The sequence below is a fragment of the Nilaparvata lugens genome, chromosome 1 (assembly GCF_014356525.2).
Source record: "Nilaparvata lugens isolate BPH chromosome 1, ASM1435652v1, whole genome shotgun sequence".
Lineage (NCBI taxonomy): Eukaryota > Metazoa > Arthropoda > Insecta > Hemiptera > Delphacidae > Nilaparvata > Nilaparvata lugens.
This window is the reverse complement of record NC_052504.1, coordinates 78,192,898-78,214,839: the sequence shown is the minus strand read 5'-3', so window position 1 is coordinate 78,214,839 and position 21,942 is coordinate 78,192,898. Positions and strand designations below refer to the sequence as shown.

Genomic DNA, 21,942 nt, shown 5'->3' with positions numbered 1-21,942 from the left:
ACTCGCTACATCCACTTAGACCTGTTCCAATATCCAGCTTGATTCAATTATTCCAATGATCGTATTCGATCGGTTCTTGATGATATAGAACGTATCAGACACAATAATTGACAGGCTTAAGAAATAATCGAACTCAGAAAGCGAATTAACAAAACTGAAATATATTACAATAAAATATTCAATCATACAGTGCAGGTTCAGAATTTGATTCACAGGTTGATAATAATTTGGCATTAACAGAATAGTTAAAAATTTTCTTGTGCTTGCATGATACCATGCGTGATTCAACAGAATTTTACAATTGATAAAATCTAACAGTTTGAAAAAATAGAGAAAAATGAATTATAGAAAATATTTTTAAAATGTTCGGGGTCGTGGTTCAGGCAGCGGAGGATAGTTAATCAACTACGAATTCTTAGAAATTAAATATGAATAAATTTAGGCTCTTAATAACTAAAGCGCTTGTCGGCGTGGCCAATAATTTAACGAAGAAAAAATTTATGTTTTTCTGCACTGAAATATTTTCGAAGCGTAGATTGGGGCCCCTTTTAAAACTTATAACTCACGTGAATTTCCTTGGCGGTCGTGGTTTTCTTCTTTAGATCAAAAATTGTTTGATCGGCGGCAATCCAGGCTTTGGTTTCAGCACGTGGGGAATCTTAATTTAAATATCTCCTTCACCGAATTAATTAAGGGATAATCTACTTTAAGCTTTTAAATTTATCGATTGATGAAAACAGAAATTTATAAATAACAAATAGATTGGCCTAAAATATCGGCTCACAAATAGAACATTTAAAATCGAACAAGAAATTTTACAAATAGGTCTTTGGTAACTATGAAAGAGATCTACACGGTAAGGATTTCAAAAGGGAAGTGCTGTTCTTTTCTCTAAGCTTTTGGGCTAGACCTTGCTTCTCGGAATCTCAATGTAATAATTTGCATAAAAATTTGCCATTGGTAGAACGCTTGTGACGTAAACATGACGTCAGTGGCAAGTAGTAGAATACAATTCCTTTAATTACAATAATAATTTAATTTATGTAATTCTTAAAACTACTTAATCTTATAGACATAGTTCCTCTCCTACAATGTACACGTGCTAGTGTAACTGATAAGGCAGGGTTGGTGTCTGATAATAGATTAACATGTGTTGCTTTCAAACGATCACTGTCTTGGTGCTATTTCTATGCACTGTGATTGGTTTAGACCTACCAAAGAGATTTAATTACCATGTGGTTCAGTTGAATTAAATTATTAATAAATTAATATTCTTGTACAATTTTCATTAGGTTTGAGATTACTATAATTAATTTCTGCCATTTTATCAATAATAGAATTTCATGCTATGACCTATTTAGTTACAATAAGACCCGACGCATAATACAATTTCTTAAATAATAAATAATTTCAACAATAATACATATATTTTTATTTTTTATTTGAAATTCTTGATCCTTATTGATAGTTTTATAATTTTTAGGAATGATATTTTACCTTGCATGAGAACCGGTATGATATTTGACAATGCTTTGAATCAGTCAGCTGCGTTCGAACTGTTTTAAAAACATCTGATCGATAGTAAACAAGTGTAACCTCAAAATCGGTGAGCAATTCATAAATAATTTGTGCTTTATTCGCAAAATAATTATAATTTTATTGAATAATTTTCCTAGAAAAATATTCAGTACAGAACGGTACTCTTATCAAATATACAGTTATTGATAAGTAAGCTTTATCGCTCGGTCGCTAACTATTCCTTTAGCAAATTCTTTCATTTTAAAAGGTAATCACAATTTTTCTCTCTTCTCATGAGATCTATTTGAAAAATTCATCACACAAAAGCCCCCAGGATATTTTAAATAGGTAATTGGGAGACGAGTCGAAACAATGACTATTTGAAAAATCCGATATTGTGATGAATACACTATTTCATCTCCTTACTTCTACGAAAACTCAACACTTAACACTAAAAACAATATATCGTGCACTTTTGGCTACGAGAAAATAAATAATTGATTGTTCCTTCCATTGGATACAATCGAAATACAATAATTAATGAGGTCTCTTAGGATCCTTCATTAAAAACAACTCCACAACTTCCATTCATGGGTGGCTTATGAGCAGACCCATAACTATAACAAATATACAAAATTTCACATATTACTTCTTAAGATTTGAATAGTATTTGCAACAAATATAGACTTTCATCATTTTTTCATAGTTATTACAGGTTTCGACTCTTTGGTTTGGCTTTTACATAAATTGGGTGAGAGTGTGATTTTACTTCGGTGACTTGACAATCGTCTACCGTTTGACTCGAGCAATTTTCTTATTTGCGCTTAGTACGTTGTGTACAAACAGGGTTACACTTGAAATGGCTTTCTTGATTATTATCAATGTTGGTTACAAATATTAAGTCCTTAAGATTACATTTATCAATTTGAATTACAATTCATGATCTTTTGATGCAACAGTAATAAATTTCACATTTAAAGGTAAGAATTTCATTTTCTTTGGAGTTTTTTAGAGATACATTCATATATGACATAGAACATGCGCATTTCGTGCAAATTAACATAGATATATATTTTTGGTTGGTTTTTTGCTTATGATTTCACATTAAATAATATGTTACATTAATAATTGAATAACGATATTGCTTGGATTCTGTTAACATTGACTCTAGGATTTCGTACACATTGGTTGGTGGGACGAAGAAAATTATCGAACAGGCTTTGGTTCTGAATAGATTTCTTGATCGATTCTGTATTTCGAGGTTAGATTTACACATTTTTTTTCAAATAAACTTTGTTTATTTTCTTTCCTCCTATTCACTACTAATTTCATGTTGTTTCTAATTTATAATTATTTTCCGTGGATACTATAATTCTTGTTTCTGTTTTTCAGTTGTGCGGATGGTGTTAGACGATTGTTTCGGTGATGACTGTAGCACGAGACTGATGGCTTGATCAGGTTGGTAAATTTTTAATGTTGTTTTGCAGTTTATTTTCTTGACTTAGAGTTGATAATAATTTCTTCATTTGATGTGGATTAATAATATTTCCTTATTAGCTGAGATGCGGCGAAGTTTAGGTTATGTTGATTAGGCTGCAGTAAAAAGATTCCAGTATGCAAAGATATGATTCGATGGGTAGGCTGTGATTATGAAGAAGTTCGATAATTGATGTAATTCACAACGTAGCTTCCAGTTAATTCAAAATGATTTCTTAAGCCCCCATCTAAATTTAATTCCGGTGTTATTCAAGGTCTAATTCCGATTTGCAACTATCCGTTTTATTAAAACTTGGCTTAAAACGAATGTGCCGACGGTGTAAATCAATTCTTTCAAACTCGTTTCCTCTTTGTCGGCCGGTAACATGCAGTTTGCTATTCTTAAATCTGACATGCCGGTGATGTGTGTGGATTCTTGTTGATAATATTTTCCTTTTTTGCATGCCGGTGTACAGTCTACTTGATTTTAACCGGACATGACTGCGGTGGTTGTAGGTCCTTCTTGATATTATTTTCCTTCTTTCTCGCATGTTGGTGGAAAGCTTGATGTAGGATTTCAGCCTAACATGACGGCGGTGTAAATAGATCCTTTCAGATATTTTTTTTTCTTTCTTGAATTGTTTTGCTGCTTGTGTGTTGTTTTGATTCATTGGTTTTTAGTTTCAGTTGTGATTTTGATTTGTAGTGTGTTTCTGTTTCATTTCTATTGTTTAGCGGATGATCTTCATGAGTACTGGGTTTATCTGTTGCAGGTGTTGTCCTCGGTGGCTCGGAGATACGGGCGGTCGGTAGTCCAGGCGGCTCTTCTACTCGGCGGGCAACGTCCTTGGACTCCTGGTGTCCGGCGCGCGGCGGTATGGGCTGTCCCTCTACCTGATGGATGTCGTCCTCGGCCTGGCGGGTGATGTCGTCCGGCTTCTCTTGGCATTCTGCGGGTGGTGGTACGGGGTTGTCCCTGTATGCCATTGATGACGTCCTCGGCTTGGTGGATGATGTCGTCCGGCTCCTCTCGGTGCTCTGCAGGGTGCGGCGCGACTTCAGCCTTGACATTTTCGGTAGGTTGGTCTCCCATACATGTGTCATGTTCGCTTACTTGTTTGACTTTCACCTCCTTCATTGTATCCTTCTCCACATGTATATGTTCCTTTAGGCTGACTTTGATGTTAATTGTTTCTGTATGCATATCTTGGGATATCCTATCCAATCGGTTATTTGTTTCTAAAATTGATTTATCCAGACACTCAGCTAATTTTTTGATGGTATTATCGGTATCATGGAATGCTCTGTCCATTCGCTGGCTCAACTTCTCCAACCCCTGTTCGTTTACCTTCTTTACTTCTTGAACTTCCTTTTTTAATTCTTCCTTTGTTTGCTTGTTGTCCTTCTTTATTTCTTGGATTTCCTTCTTTAACTCTTCCTTTGTTGCTGAAGAACTTTGTTTTATTGCTTCATTTGTTTGTTTGTTTCCTTTCTCTATCTTACTGGTTATTGCTTCCAGGAAGGCGTCCATATCCAGTGCGGGAGCGGGTGTATGGCGAACGGTTACCTTCTGGTTTTTTATCCGAGCAACGGTACGAGAAATGGGAGTTCCTGTCTCGGGGGCGTCGTCGTCCGTATGCTCTCCCGATGTTTCATCCTCCGGCTCTTGGGCTGCCGACGGATCTTCCACTAGGATGCAGCTCTCCTCCACCTGTGTCGAAGATAAATCATCCAGTACATTTGGATGGAAATCGGCAGATGCGGATGGCGGCGAACAATCGGGTGAGATGTCCTCGGTGTCCGACAGACTTGGATTGACCTGGTCGTTTCCTGCCATGGTTTGTGAGAAAATAATGCGACGAACGTGTGCGGTGAATAAAAGCGTGAAAGTGTTGACGTGATATATAAAATAATTAATAAGAAATCCAATAGAAATTGTTATAGCTTCGTAGTGAGTGAAATACGGAAAAAGTGGTTTAGCAATGTGTTCAGTGATAAAATGAGTCAAGTTAGCAATATCGTTAACATAAAAATGACACGAACACACAGGATACACAGTGAACACTTATGCGGTAATACAGGTACGCCTCTTATATTTATTATTACTATTATTATAATATTTTATTCTTATAATTTCTTGCCGCAATTATATATAGGGCTAGTATTCTTCGCAAAATTTTATATAAAAGCAGTGATACTCTGCTTAATTATTCCGCAATATATCCGGGATTTAATTTTACTTCCCTCTTTATGTTTTAAAAACTTTTAAAACTGTAAATAACTTCAATCCTCTTTTCTGTAAATATTTATAAATTGTTTTAATATAGACCCAATATTCTTCAAATAATATGACCTTTCTTATGGTGTTTCTTAAACCTATGACTTATAGTATGACCAATTTTCGAATAACAAGATAATAAAATTCTGAGTTCGATTTTTTCTCTAAAAATTCATCAATCGATAAATTTCTTTTCCGTTCAAAAATTGGGTATGGTACGTCTTGTTATTTTATATAACAGTGAACAGTTAATATTAAAAATTGAAGAAATTCACAACCATGAATTTTTAAAAAAAAAAAATTTTCCCGTTGTCAGCGCTATAGTATACTGAGCAACTAAATAATCCTCGCAGTCGATTATCCGCCTCTTCAATGCCCCACGTTGGGCGCCAAATCATGTGGAGCGGTATTTGACGGCTTCACACATGTAGAGTGAATCTTGTACTGAGTCAATGGTGTAGCGGCTATAAATTTTGTAATGGCGTGTGAGGACGCTGAGTGAACACCAGACTGATTGACTCACTACAAGACTCAATACAATTGTCGGAATCGCGGGAGGCCTAAACGCTCGCTCACCCTTGATTCCTCTAATGACAAATTTGTGTAATGATGAAAATTTTTATAAGCAGTGTAGCGATCGCTAAACACTGAAGGCGGATACCTTAAAATTATTACCTGTGAAGAATGAGCATACAAAATCATACAGGTCGAGCAAAAATCCCGATGTAGATAATTTACGGGACTGCGTCTCTAATAAGTTCTGAAGGATTAAAATACGGTATTTGAACCAAATATCGTTCAGAATATATTTCGAGAACAGAGTCTTGTCGGGTTTTAAGCTCTATTGTAGGAATTTATATGATCTATGGCTGCATCTGCTGTACAATTGACGTGTTCGCTCCTAAGTCGAGGTAGGTAACAGATAAAAGCTGATATATGAGCAGGTAAGGACAAAGGATAAATATCTCGATCTGACCCCACTCGCTACATCCACTTAGACCTGTTCCAATATCCAGCTTGATTCAATTATTCCAATGATCGTATTCGATCGGTTCTTGATGATATAGAACGTATCAGACACAACAATTGACAGGCTTAAGAAATAATCGAACTCAGAAAGCGAATTAACAAAACTGAAATATATTACAATAAAATATTCAATCATACAGTGCAGGTTCAGAATTTGATTCACAGGTTGATAATAATTTGGCATTAACAGAATAGTTAAAAATTTTCTTGTGCTTGCATGATACCATGCGTGATTCAACAGAATTTTACAATTGATAAAATCTAACAGTTTGAAAAAAATAGAGAAAAATGAATTATAGAAAATATTTTTAAAATGTTCGGGGTCGTGGTTCAGGCAGCGGAGGATAGTTAATCAACTACGAATTCTTAGAAATTAAATATGAATAAATTTTAGGCTCTTAATAACTAAAAGCGCTTGTCGGCGTGGCCAATAATTTAACGAAGAAAAAATTTATGTTTTTCTGCACTGAAATATTTTCGAAGCGTAGATTGGGGCCCCTTTTAAAACTTATAACTCACGTGAATTTCCTTGGCGGTCGTGGTTTTCTTCTTTAGATCAAAAATCGTTTGATCGGCGGCAATCCAGGCTTTGGTTTCAGCACGTGGGGAATCTTAATTTAAATATCTCCTTCACCGAATTAATTAAGGGATAATCTACTTTAAGCTTTTAAATTTATCGATTGATGAAAACAGAAATTTATAAATAACAAATAGATTGGCCTAAAATATCGGCTCACAAATAGAACATTTAAAAATCGAACAAGAAATTTTACAAATAGGTCTTTGGTAACTATGAAAGAGATCTACACGGTAAGGATTTCAAAAGGGAAGTGCTGTTCTTTTCTCTAAGCTTTTGGGCTAGACCTTGCTTCTCGGAATCTCAATGTAATAATTTGCATAAAAATTTGCCATTGGTAGAACGCTTGTGACGTAAACATGACGTCAGTGGCAAGTAGTAGAATACAATTCCTTTAATTACAATAATAATTTAATTTATGTAATTCTTAAAACTACTTAATCTTATAGACATAGTTCCTCTCCTACAATGTACACGTGCTAGTGTAACTGATAAGGCAGGGTTGGTGTCTGATAATAGATTAACATGTGTTGCTTTCAAACGATCACTGTCTTGGTGCTATTTCTATGCACTGTGATTGGTTTAGACCTACCAAAGAGATTTAATTACCATGTGGTTCAGTTGAATTAATTATTAATAAATTAATATTCTTGTACAATTTTCATTAGGTTTGAGATTACTATAATTAATTTCTGCCATTTTATCAATAATAGAATTTCATGCTATGACCTATTTAGTTACAATAAGACCCGACGCATAATACAATTTCTTAAATAATAAATAATTTCAACAATAATACATATATTTTATTTTTTTATTTGAAATTCTTGATCCTTTATTGATAGTTTTATAATTTTTAGGAATGATATTTTACCTTGCATGAGAACCGGTATGATATTTGACAATGCTTTGAATCAGTCAGCTGCGTTCGAACTGTTTTGAAAACATCTGATCGATAGTAAACAAGTGTAACCTCAAAATCGGTGAGCAATTCATAAATAATTTGTGCTTTATTCGCAAAATAATTATAATTTTATTGAATAATTTTCCTAGAAAAATATTCAGTACAGAACGGTACTCTTATCAAATATACAGTTATTGATAAGTAAGCTTTATCGCTCGGTCGCTAACTATTCCTTTAGCAAATTCTTTCATTTTAAAAGGTAATCACAATTTTTCTCTCTTCTCATGAGATCTATTTGAAAAATTCATCACACATGTTATTTATCAATTGGATGATTTTTAGGCTTGGTAGAACATGCAGGAGTTTGGAAATGAGTCCCTCTCTCCACACTGTATAATAAGCAGCACTCAGGTCCACAAAGGCAACAGATGTTTTCAATCCCTTTTGGAAGCCTGCCTCGATATATGTCGTCAAAGAGAGAACCTGGTCTGTACAACTCCGGTTGGGTCGAAATCCAGCCTGTTCAATCGGTACATGCTCTAGTAATATTTCACTTATCCTATTGTAGAGAAGCCTCTCTAGCACTTTGTAACTCACACTCAGCAGTGCAATTGGGCGGTAGCTTTTCAGGTTTTCACATCATCACAAGGTTTGCCAGGCTTGAGAATTGAAACTATTTTAGACTCCTTGAAATCTGCTGGGAGATTTCCAGTTTGCAGAATTTTTGTATAAAAGCGTGACCCCTGTGGGCAGGGGGGAAAAAGTAGAGTCGAACAAGGTAGACTCAGTACTCAAGTTAAAGGGAAGAATTCACCCACAGTATCTTCTGCTTGTCGTAAGAGGCGACTAAAAGGGGACCCTTTTCTTCCAGAGCCCTTACTCCCACTCCCCTCTTCTTCTTCAACATGCTCTGGATCTTTATCTCTTGGAATGAACGGTTTTCTATTGACTTGGCTTTGTATCATTCTTCCTTTACTCATCTTTTATCTTCCTGTCTGGCCTTCCTTGGTCAAGCTCTTGCCTTTCAAGCCCTGGTCCTTAAACTACACGTTGGGGTCTGAGGGCTTATTTTTCCTTTCACATAAATTTTTCTAACATGCTAGGCTATCAACTACATGTAGTGTAGTTCGAACAACCATAAGTATGTCCTCTATTACACACTCCAGAGCGGACAGGCAAAATAACATCAGCCATAGGACATAGATCTGTTTCTATACCCCTTTGTGTCCTTATAAACGCTTGGCGGTGGGGATGGTATTGGTTAGTAGATTAGTAATGATTGCATAAATAAACGAGGTACTTCCAGAGAAGTTTGTACACTGTCTTAGTTCGGTTGACGACCAGACTAGCTTTGCTCTCCTGGTCAATATTAGAGCACACACAAACACAAGAAGTTCTCAAGTTGGGGTTTGATGACCGCTTCAACCACCTTTCCAAACACTGGAGTCATTGAAATTGGCCTGAAGCTGTTAAGGCTCTGGTGGTGCCCCTTCTTGTAGACAGGAACGGTTCTTGAGTTCTTCAGGAAATCTGGAAAACCCCAGTTCTCAGGCAGTCGTTGACAGCTGCTGCCAGGGGTTCTGAAATGGAATCAGTCACCTCCCGAATCATATAAGCAGAAATGCCTTAGATATCCGGACTCCTGGATGGTTTAAAAGACCGAATTATCCTCCTAAGGGCCATTGGAGTGACTGGATAGAGAACAGAAAGACGAGTGTGCGTTGGTGGTACTCGTGCAGCCAGAATCTTAACTGGATCCTCAGGAACAACAGGCATTGCACTCACTATGTCGTTTACTGACTATGAAGAAATTGAAAGAGTCAGGGCTTGCAAAAACAAGTTGTCTCCTCGGCATTGATCTATGTGAGTTTATCACATCCCATGCAGCCTTACAACAATTTTGATGCACTCTCAATTTTAGATGCTGTTGCCAACTTTCTAGCTTTCTCAAATACTTTTTTTGTAGATGGATTTGGACTAACGGTATCTTTCTCTGTCATCGCCGTTGCCACGCTCACATCTATCTTTTAGGGCAAACATGATTCCCTTGAGTCTGGCAAGATCATAAATGTACCACTCAAGATGACTTTTCACACGGCCTGGGCTCTTTTTTAGTCTTTGAGTGCGATGTGACTTGACAATTTCCGGAAAGTAGTTGTTAAACTTCTCTTGAAAATACTGGAAAAATGTTCCAGACAGGTCATTTGTGTCATGGAGCACAGCCTCCCAGGGGGTGCTGGCCAGTGCATCTCTAAAAAGGGTCAGAGCAGCATTATGTATTTTTCTGAAATTATAGTTGGCATGCCAAGAAGGTTATACATCATTCACCACAGAAGAACTGCAATTTAGGAAAGCTGTTACCAGGGCAGAATGGTCATCACCACGAAGCTCAATCATTTGAGTGCTGCAAACACCTGGCTGAAATCTCACAGCAACATTGTCCAAGCAGGCTGCTCCCCTGGTGGGCTCGGTACAAGTGATGTAAAGGCCATAACTTCTCAAAAGATCCATAAACATTGTCAGTTGTTTGCTTGTAAAAGGAGTATTTTTCATTTCATGCTTTATTTTCGTTTTATTGTACTATTTTATATTTCATTCTAGCACAGCCATCAGTCAACTAGATCTAATATTTGAGATATGTTTCCTAATTTTTATTGTTTAGCCTATAAATATTAATAATGATAATTCTATCTTAAATATACTATATTTAACATAATCAGCCCTTTCTAGTTCAATGTTTAGTAATTTTATATAGTTCCAAGTATTTTACTAAATATATAAAATTATAAGTTTGTTATTGGTACTAATTGAAGAGTAACCTGTAAGCCTATAAATTTTCTTTTAATGAAGTAACTAAAGATAAATAACCTTTTTGGCCATTGTCTATTATTTAGTTGAAATAATCTATATGTATTTCTACTGTAACACTTTCTCTTCACTCCAATACAGAAAGGAAATTAATTTTTTATGTTCTAGAAAGGAAAAGGAAGAAAAAGAAAGGAAGACATGAAAAAATGGAAGAGGAAGATGGTAATGGTAAGTAATTCTTGAATCGTTGATGAATTGGTTAATTGAGCAAGCTATAGTGAGATTCACTTTTATTCATAAGGAATGCTTTTAGTTGAAGTGAATATCATTATATTAACAATTTCAAGAACAGATTGCTCAAGAGTCACACAACTCCAATAACAACACATTGAAATTTATCCATTCTTGAAATTGAAGTAATATCAGTTGATAATATAACAAAATAATCGTTCATATCAATTTAAAAGTTTATATTAAAATTTTGTACTGAAAATTTCCACAGAAAGCAATAAATGACCGCAGAGACGTTATCCAACACTTGGCTGGCTAATACTCTAACGGTCATTCTCTGCCTTCATCCTACAATCTACGAAACAAATTACTTATGTTGGATTTGTATGGCACTTCAGCATCTGCTATTCTGATGGACTGTGTTTAAAAATTGTAGTCTACATCATTTCAAGTCTGTTCTATCACTAAAGCAATATAATTGAAAAAAATATATTTTTATTTTCAGAGGAGAGTCCAACCACAAATGAGAACGGCGGTGAAGGGGAAAATGCTCCGTTAGATGAAAGTCAATGTGAGTTTATAATTAATAGTAGTTTATTTTCAGAATTACAACAACAAGCATGCATTACTTGATACAGATTACACTAAAACAAAATGCAAAAGAAAGACTTCAAACATAAAAATAAGACATTATACAAACAAATAGTATTACCTTAAGGATCCTGTCAAAATTCAAACAAGTACACAAGAATCACTTGTGGTCCGCTGAAGGGACGGAGTCGTATCGTAAATAAATATCATAAGAAATGGTAGAGGAAAAATACGAGTGATAAAAATAAGTGTGAATAACACTCTTGAAGCTGTAGGTACACCTCAACTCTCATCGTCTCATTACCCATATTCATAGTTCTGATGAATATCAAGTTAGACTATATAAATGAATAGTATTCATTCTTTATTCATTTATACAATAAGTACATTATCAAAATGATAGGGAGAGGAAAATAAGGTAACCTTGTGCTATTCCTCTCCCAAGTATATGTTATTTACTGCATTAATTTAACCTGCAATACAGAATTACTATAAATGAACCATTGGTTCATTTGCTCAGCACTTGATGGACTAAGAAGAAGACGAAAAATAAGAAGAATAGAAAAATTCTAATCAGCTTTATGCGTTAGAGTTACTATGGAAGGGTTTTGAGAGTTCTTATTCTTGGAGTTAGTAATTGAGATTGATGAAGATAAAATCAACAGATACGCCTTCATGATTCGCGTTTTAAAAAGTAATTACTGTATTATCAGCGTGTGTTTGTGTTCTATATTTCTTGTTTGCATAATCTTATCATTCTATTTATTCATCTTTTAGTGCCTGGCTCCTCAATCGCTCTAGGCATATTGAGCGATTCCTCCTTTTCAACTTTGGAAGGAAAAGTGTCTGAAGGACTATTGAAGGCCATTGAAGATATGGGCTTCAAAACAATGACAGAGATCCAAGCTAAGGCAATTCCTCCATTGTTGGAAGGAAGAGACATAGTGGGTTCTGCTAAAACTGGATCGGGAAAAACTCTGGCATTCCTTATACCAGCTATTGAGCTTATCACTAAACTCAAATTCATGCCACGAAATGGTAAGTCCTAGATGTCCATTCTTCTGTAGTTTGGCTCTCAATATATACTAATTCAATGCAAATAAATCTATGAAAACTTATAATAATATGATTTAATTTTAAATAGGTACTTACTCTAGCGTCTCAATTTGATGCTAATTTGAAATTGAATTGAATTGAATCTATTGCCAAAAATCACATACACATACTTGTACAATACAATCATTGGAGTATGCAATATACACTTACCTACAAATAGACATTGATTGTAACTTTCCCAACAATGATTATTAATGTAATATTCGGCACTGCCAACATAAGATTCCTTGTGTTGATCATGATATTTGCATAGTGTACGAATAATTTATAAGGATAAAGAAAAATTGCATTTTTGTAGGTAGTTCAGTGATCACTCCAAATCCTTTAATGATGGATAATATATTGGCTAATTGGAACATTATATAGTCTTTGGAACAATCATAGAATATTAGTCTTGTAATATTGCTTATGATTTAACAGTCTTCCGAAAACAAAAACCAAGGTTTAGCTTGCTTGGCAATGCTTATCTATGGTAATTTATTTCCCCCAGCTTGAATTATATTCCACTTGATTTTATGCATAAAAGCAAGATTGCGTTGATGGTTCGGGATTATACAGTATTAGAAATTTCAATGCAAACTACAAATAATTTATTGATTTTACTGATTTGAGTCATACAAATCAGTTTAATTTTTCATTATCTTATTACATATCATTCTTACGATTTCTAAATCTTATTAAATATCCTGTGATCTTTTATAATGCTGATCTGTTATTATTTTGCTTACAGGAACTGGAATTATAATAATTTCTCCTACTAGAGAATTATCTATGCAAACATTTGGAGTTTTGAAGGAACTCATGAAATACAACCATCACACGTATGGACTAATCATGGGTGGAGCAAATAGGAAAGCTGAAGCTGAAAAATTGTCAAAAGGTAACTAATAAACTAATTGCCGGCCAGGTTGGTTTACTTAGAAACCTGAAGATTGTTGTAACGCTGTCCACTGTCAGCTGTCCGCTGTTCAGTGGTTCACCAGACCACTGGGGCGCTACAACAATCTTCAGTCTACTAACTTTACTAACTTTTCTTCCATCATGAAAACTTTTCCTTAGGAAAAAGTTGTTTCCGACAAATTATATCTTATATTGCAGACTTAGCTTCTTGAAATTTTTATTGATATTCAAGAAATTATTCGCCCAAATTAGTTGATTAATTTTTAAATTTGCTTTTTCCAGGTATAAATATAATTGTTGCCACTCCGGGAAGACTCCTTGATCACCTCCAAAACACACCGGACTTCCTTTATAAAAATCTCCAGTGTTTGATTATCGATGAAGCTGACAGAATCCTTGATATTGGTTTTGAAGAGGACTTGAAACAAATCATCAATCTTCTTCCAAGTAAGTCGATATTAAATTATCTAAAATGTAAATGTACAGTGTGTTGGAGATCGTATTCAACATCAATGATTTAAAAAATCACTTCCTGGTGGTTTGGAGCCCACCTAAAAATGTAGGTCAACGCATTCATCATCATCATCATCACCCACGCATACGTCTGAAAACTATGTAGGCATCACTCGGAGCAAAAAATAACCTTTTTGGACTATTTTTTATTCGAAACTCGGGAATATAATATTAATGTCTATAAGCCTGTTTTTTATACCCAATCATTTATGATTATGTGTTTTCATCATTGTTGAAAATAAATGCATTCTTATTGCATTCTGTTTGGGCTCTTAACTTGTTGGTATTAATTAGCAAATTTGTATAATTCTATTTTAGGTATAATCAAACCAATGTAGCATAATATAAGCATAATTTACATAATGCACATGTGATAAACATCATACTAATAGTTCAAGGAACTCCAATTGAAGTTAGTGAAAGAATTTAAGTAGGCTACTCTTCATTTATCCATTATTCATTTTTACAAAACCCTTCACATTAGATATTAGAATGATTGGGAGAGAGTAAAAATTTTTCATATTTGTTGGAAATGTAGCGTAAAATGTATTGGTTGAAATATATGATATGCCTGAGAAATTCAACTGTTCATCATGATTCAATATAATTCATCATTATTACTGTCCTTTGATTGATTTTGTTGTGAACCATATAGGTTAGAATAGAATTCAACTTATATTTTTCGTGACTAGAAATATTTTCCTTTTTGTGTAGTTGAGAAGTTTAATTAAGTTATATTAACTTATAGTAAGTTTATAAGTTATGAGTTTTTAAGTTGACTTAATAAGTTATATTAAATTAATAAAAATCACAGAAAATCTGTTGTTTTTGACAATTTCTTAGTCTTTTTATTTAACTAGAAATATTTTATAGGCGCCATGGTGGTATAACTTGTTATTTTTTACCAATTCTACAGTATACAAAACATTTCAAAAGGATTACAGCTATCTATCAATAACAATACTCACAGTTGAACACTGTTATTTCAAAGGCATTCTCATTAAATTTGATAAAATTAGTGTAGTTATCAACTCCAAAACTATATTTACTAACTGATTATTTGCAGAGAGGAGGCAAACAATGCTGTTCAGTGCTACAAAGACACCGAAAACTGAAGCGTTGACAGCATTTGCGTTGAAGAAAGAGCCCATCTATGTTGGCGTGGATGACACAAAGGAAATGGCCACAGTTGAAGGATTGAAACAGGGTAAGAAATGTCCATTCACATAACAAGTCGATGGTGAATTTCATTTCAAAGGTTACTCAAATTTGTACTCAAGACCACATCGATTTCTATTCAGTTGCAATATATTACATAATAGTAAATATAATACGAGAATTGATACAATAATTGTTACAGGCTAGTGTGATTATTAGGGATATTTACGATGTTGTTTTAACAAGCAACTTTTATTTCCTAAATTGTGATCCATCCTATGTTAACCACAAGCGGGAACTAGTTGTAACTCCACGACTATAACCCCACTAAGAACAGCCTCCGTTTTTACGAAATTTTGTGTTAGCACACACACACAATCAAACCTGCGTTACCTGCTTTCTCAGCTGCTAATTTTTTTTTCAATGTGCTCCTGCTATGACAACCTATGAGTTGATACTAACAGAACTTAACAGATAGCTCGATCTAGCTGGTTAAGTGAATACTTTCTATACTTCTTTAGAAAAAAAATTATAATTATCTTCCATCACTAATAAAATCAAAAGGATTATTCTCAATCAATATTATTAACTTGAAAAATAACAGGCTTTGTTAATACAATACTCTTGTGGAAGTTTCAATCAATTAAATTCCCTAAATTATATTTTAACCTTATTTTACGTACCTTAGCGGTTATTTGAAGAAACAATTATTCGTACATGATGAAGAAACACAATTAACTTTTCAGGACATGGCACTACTAGAAAATTTAAACTTTAATAAAAATAAAACTAGCTCCTACATTAACTAATGATATAAACTTGTAAACCTGCCCAAAAAGGGGGAAACATAGTGACTACATCTTTACTCTCGTAGTGCTCCTAGCAAAGTGTCCTCCGAAACGTAATCTGGTCTCTCGCCTGGGGAATCCCCCCCCCCACTACTGTATTTAGAAACAGGTCTCCTATTGGGCGAAGGGAATCAATTTGACCAATCGTCGCGTGGCTTCTAGAGCCTTTGGACCAAATAGTAACTGCAAAATCGGTAGTTTGTTATAATTTCAATGCTTGCTGTTTTCCAACTTATCGCACTCTATGTCGCGACAGGAAGGCTAAGTTTTAGAGATAATTCCATAATCTACATTCCTCGACGACTCGGAGCCACAATTTTTAAATATCTATCATGGGAAACTCGAAGTCATGGTCGTTCATAATAGAGAGAGAAAATAATTTATTTCGCTAACTCACTTACAATAATGGCTCTAGTCTATTGCGTATTAAATTTACTATTATAACTTGGGAAAAGGCCTGAATTAAAAAGAGTGCTCGGCACATCTTAATTTATCCATTATTCATTTTTACAAAACACTTCACATTATATATTAGAATGATTGGGAGAGAGAATAAAAATTTTGTCATATTTGTTGGAAATGTAGCCTAAAATGTATTGGTTGAAATATATGATATGCCTGAGAAATTCAACTGTTCATCATGATTCAATATAAATTCATCATTATTATTGTCCTTTGATTGATTTTGTTGTGCATCATATAGGTTAAAATAGAATTCAACTTATGTTTTTCGTGTCTAGAAATGTTTTCCTTTTTGTGTAGTTGAGAAGTTGAATTAAGTTATATTAACTTATAGTAAGTTTATAAGTTATGAGTTTTTAAGTTGACTTAATAAGTTATATTAAATTAATAAAAATCACAGAAAATCTGTTGTTTTGACAATTTCTTAGTCTTTTTATTTAACTAGAAATATTTTTTAGGCGCCATGGTAGTATAACTTGCTATTTTTTACCAATTCTACAGTATACAAAACATTTCAAAAGGATTACAGCTATCTATCAATAACAATACTCACAGTTGAACACTGTTATTTCAAAGGCATTCTCATTAAATTTGATAAAATTAGTGTAGTTATCAATTCCAAAACTATATTTACTAACTGATTATTTGCAGAGAGGAGGCAAACAATGCTGTTCAGTGCTACAAAGACACCGAAAACTGAAGCGTTGACAGCATTTGCGTTGAAGAAAGAGCCCATCTATGTTGGCGTGGATGACACAAGGAAATGGCCACAGTTGAAGGATTGAAACAGGGTAAGAAATGTCCATTCACATAACAAGTCGATGGTGAATTTCATTTCAAAGGTTACTCAAATTTGTACTCAAGACCACATCGATTTCTATTCAGTTGCAATATATTACATAATAGTAAATATAATACGAGAATTGATACAATAATTGTTACAGGCTAGTGTGATTATTAGGGATATTTACGATGTTGTTTTAACAAGCAACTTTTATTTCCTAAATTGTGATCCATCCTATGTTAACCACAAGCGGGAACTAGTTGTAACTCCACGACTATAACCCCACTAAGAACAGCCTCCGTTTTTACGAAATTTTGTGTTAACACACACACAATCAAACCTGCGTTACCTGCTTTCTCAGCTGCTAATTTTTTTTTCAATGTGCTCCTGCTATGACAACCTATGAGTTGATACTAACAGAACTTAACAGATAGCTCGATCTAGCTGGTTAAGTGAATACCACTTATGTTGAAACAATAATCATTTAGTTCCAGTGTGACACTATAGAGCGCATAGATTTGATCAAATTAATATACAATATCGGGGCACCGAGCTTCGCTCGTTATTTTCATTTATTGATAAACAAAACACAATTCTTTAAAATGATCTTGTTTATATCTCACAGCTGGCTATACGTCATCTTATGAATTTCGGTGATGCGATATTTTGATTTTTCACATACTCGCTCACTCACTTTTTTACTATCCACAGACGACGAAAGTCTTAGCTGTTTCAGTCAAGGATGAATTATCCTTTTAATGTCGTTCAGCGAGTTTCCCCAAGGATGAGACCTAGTGCAATTGAATTTTTATATCATAAACCTACTATATTCCAAATTTCGTGAAAATCGTTAGAGCTGTTTTCGAGATCCGTTGAACATAAATAACCAGATATAAAAATATATGCAGATCTACAGAAATTGCTCACTTAATATAATAGGATATACTGTAATGCATGTACTACTGTTACTGAATCTGGTTATTTTGTTCAAATATTTTCAATAGTTCAATAATTTGTTATTATTTTTCGTTTTCTACCCATTTATAACATGTTTTCGAAGTACAAATAAAATTGGTAGCCTACACCTATATGAGACCCCTATTTTTTGTTTTTGTCCCTTGCAAACCGTATATGGTTCGACCCAATATAACGGTTACCATGGCTCCTATTAGTTTTTTAAAAGGATGAATTCCTCCAATCTTTATGTTGGCTAATCAACTCCTATTTGTGCAGGCTATGTGATTGTGCCCTCGGAGAAACGATTTCTACTCCTCTTCACATTCCTCAAGAAGATTCGAAAGAAGAAGGCAATGGTATTTTTCAGCTCCTGTATGGCTGTCAAATTCTATTACGAGCTGTTGAACTACATTGACCTGCCAGTTATGTGCATTCATGTAAGTATACGGTTTGAATTTCCATTTGGGTGTAAAATATTGTATTATGGTAGTGGCAAATACACTACAATATAATGTAATGCCATTTCTCAATAAGTATTCAAGATCATACATTAAAGATTGAATATATGAGGTGCAGTAGATGACACTGAGCCTCTTGTTCTGTATAGATTGAGGTGATGTGCTATTTATCCCTGTATTCCCGAAAGAAATTTTGTATTCCCACTTGCTATTTCTTCGGTGTTACATACAAATTATTGCATTTACATCTATTCGTAATGAATGATTTTTTTGACCAGGGCAAGCAAAAGCAAGCAAAACGAACGACAACATTTTTCCAGTTTTGTAATGTGGAGTCGGGAATTCTACTTTGTACTGATGTCGCAGCCAGAGGTCTCGACATCCCAGCAATTGACTGGATTGTTCAAGTCGATCCTCCGGATGATCCTAAGGTAGGCTTTTAACGGAATCGTTTTCATTCAAGCTTCGTTGTCTTTTATATTATTTATTTTAAAAGTGTCGCTCCTAGATTGTATATTTTTGGACTCAGTATTTGACTCAAATTGATTGAAGTGAAGAAACATAAAACCTATCTTTCAGGACTATTAATATAAAAATTTGAGAAGGGACAGTTTTGGTCTGAGTCTGTTGACCCTTCCCCAATCATTCATATGATTTGTGTATATCTTTAACAAAAAAATACATAAATATTACTTCTGGATCTCATTCAAAAAAAGATAATTGACCGAGCGAAGTGAGGTCTAAGATTCAAGTCGACGGTTTGGCATTTCTCTTAATGTTTAAATGTTTATATGTTTTTATGTTGCGCATTTACGGCGAATCGCGGTAATAGATTTTCATGAAATTTGACAGGTATGCTCCTTTTTAAATTGCGCTTTGACGTATATACAAGGTTTTTGGAAATTTTGCATTTCAAGGATAATATAAAAGGAAAAAGGAGCCTCCTTCATACGCCAATATTACCGTAAAAATCAGACTGTAGAATTATTCATCATAAATCAGCTGTCTAGTGGACTATAATACTACCCACCCGTTCAAAAAAATCGAACATCTTGAAAATTTATCTTTCCATCAACGTTAGTAGACAGTTGACTATAATACTTCCCGTTCAAAAACATCGAACATCTTGAAAATTGTATCTTTCCATCAACGTTGTAGACAGTTGCAGCCAGACCTGATAACAGCGCTCACACTCACATTCCGGGACGACACGTCACGGTACGATAGGACAGAAAGCTCTATATTTATTTAGGATTTTTCTAGACATTTTAAATTGATAAATCATTTGTTAATTTTTGAGAAAACATAACAGGTCAATGTAACTTACTGAGCGGAGGTCTACTGTTCACAGAACTACTAGTAAATATCAATTTTATTTCTATAAGTTAGTTGTACACATCCTACTGAATTAGTCAATAGTGTTTAGTAATACAGATACCAAAAATACACAGGTTTTGACCAAATGTTTTGGAATGCTGTGTATCGTGAAAATTTTCCATTGTCTTATCTTACCTTCTTTCATTTTACTATCACTTTATATTGTTACCAATTTGCAAAGAATAAGGCGCAGAAAACTGTTACGCAATATTGTGTTGTGTGTGTTTCCTGTTCAACTATTCTGTGAAATTTCCCAACTGTTAACAATTAAGAAAAAAGTAGAGCCACTACCTCCGTAAACAGAGGTTTATAGTGGTAGTGGTAGAGCTGGAACAAAATGTAATGAAACGAGTCATTGAAATTGAGACTTTAAACTTGGAACAGATCTATTATTTAAGGACTGATTAGTTATCTCTGTTGGATGTAGTTTTTAACTTGTGATATTTATTTTTGTAAATTTAATCGAATTCTGTGAATCTTTATATTCAGCAATATTTAAATTTATTAGATATTGATGGTAGCTGTTTTTGTAGGAATATATTCACAGAGTTGGTCGAACAGCCCGTGGCGAGGGGGGCAGAGGCAGTGCCCTTCTCATACTGAGACCTGAAGAGCTCGGTTTTCTGCGCTACCTCAAGCAAGCCCGGGTGCCCTTAAATGAATTCGAATTCTCATGGAATAAAATTGCTGACATCCAACTGCAGGTAAGCTTTATATCACGTTGTTATATTATTGCACTGTAAGTTACTTTGAATTCGCAATAATTTTAAAGAATTCTCCCTTTATTGGAAATTAGTTATAGTTGTTATTCCAATGCCACTTGAAATTAGTTTCTTTTCGTTTCTAAAATATTTTACTTTTTATTACTGAATGTACTGTATATTTTGTTCATATCTTTCTTACCGTTTTGTATTTTATGAATTGAAGCTTTATCTATAATATAATAAAGGAATGAATTGGCTTATACACGTACCGGATAGGAAATTCAAGAATGACGCATCATCACGTCTGAACTAACTGGACTGATTGAAATTTTGCATATTGATTCTTAATTTGAATTTACGAGTATGGTTATAGGCCTATTTCAAATTCTTCAAGATTTCAGTAGGTCAAGTTTTCAGTTTGTCAAGTTTTTAATTAGACCCTTAAGGAGCACGGCTTACCTGCTAGTATGTAATAAGAGAAACCATTCCTCGACGTAGGCCCATCCTAATTAGGAGTGTACTTAATTATTTGTGAAATTGTACAATTAATTAAGTGATTAAAGTAATTTGATTTGAAATTAAAGGTTTGAAGGTTTTAGGTTTCAAGGTTTAAAGGTTTTATTACTTTTAGCATTTAGAAGTTCTTACTAATAAATTCATTTTATTGTCAAAAACTGAAAATCTTGAGTGAATTAAAATCTTGTAAATATTCATGTCTGACAAATTCATTAAATGCCATGTTCCATTTATAATTCTGTAATCTTTCTCGGTGTTGTAGCTGGAAAAGTTGGTGTCGACAAACTACTACCTGAACATGTCGGCGAAGGAAGCATTCAAAGCGTATGTGAGGGCTTACGACAGTCATCACCTGAAGACCATCTTCGACATTGACACATTGGACCTGACCAAGGTGGCCAAGTCATTCGGATTCAACGTACCCCCTGCCATCGATTTGAGTATCCTTTTCTGTCAAATCGTTCTTGCCATCAGCATGCTGTTGGCTCAATTTGTCTCTAGTTTTTCTTTAATTTTATGAAAATGTTCTATTTTTCAGGTTCATTAACTTACTCTTACTTACTTGACTGTTGAAATCGTTTTATTGCTTGAATAAGTTTGAATCAAGGGCGTTAAGGTGTCTTCACAACTAGCGTAGTTATAAATTCTTCTTCCGAAGACTTAGCCGATGTATCTCCTAATGTTAATCAATCTGCCCATTTCACACCAACATAGCGTTGATTTAACATTGCGAAATA

The 21,942-nt window shown here is 34.3% G+C and overlaps 1 protein-coding gene across 1 annotated transcript in view; it reads left to right on the top strand.

Moving 5' to 3' along the window:
* The window catches only part of LOC111053665 (probable ATP-dependent RNA helicase pitchoune), a 28,055-nt gene that overhangs the window by 4,817 nt on the left and 1,296 nt on the right, over window positions 1–21,942 (top strand). Inside the window, exons 3-12 of the mRNA XM_039444093.1 lie at window positions 10,759–10,818; window positions 11,327–11,392; window positions 12,190–12,450; window positions 13,259–13,408; window positions 13,711–13,875; window positions 15,008–15,148; window positions 18,427–18,587; window positions 18,887–19,039; window positions 20,519–20,689; window positions 21,468–21,645. Of these exons, the coding sequence (XP_039300027.1) occupies window positions 10,759–10,818; window positions 11,327–11,392; window positions 12,190–12,450; window positions 13,259–13,408; window positions 13,711–13,875; window positions 15,008–15,148; window positions 18,427–18,587; window positions 18,887–19,039; window positions 20,519–20,689; window positions 21,468–21,645 (1,506 nt within the window). The remainder of the gene's footprint in view (window positions 1–10,758; window positions 10,819–11,326; window positions 11,393–12,189; window positions 12,451–13,258; window positions 13,409–13,710; window positions 13,876–15,007; window positions 15,149–18,426; window positions 18,588–18,886; window positions 19,040–20,518; window positions 20,690–21,467; window positions 21,646–21,942) is intronic.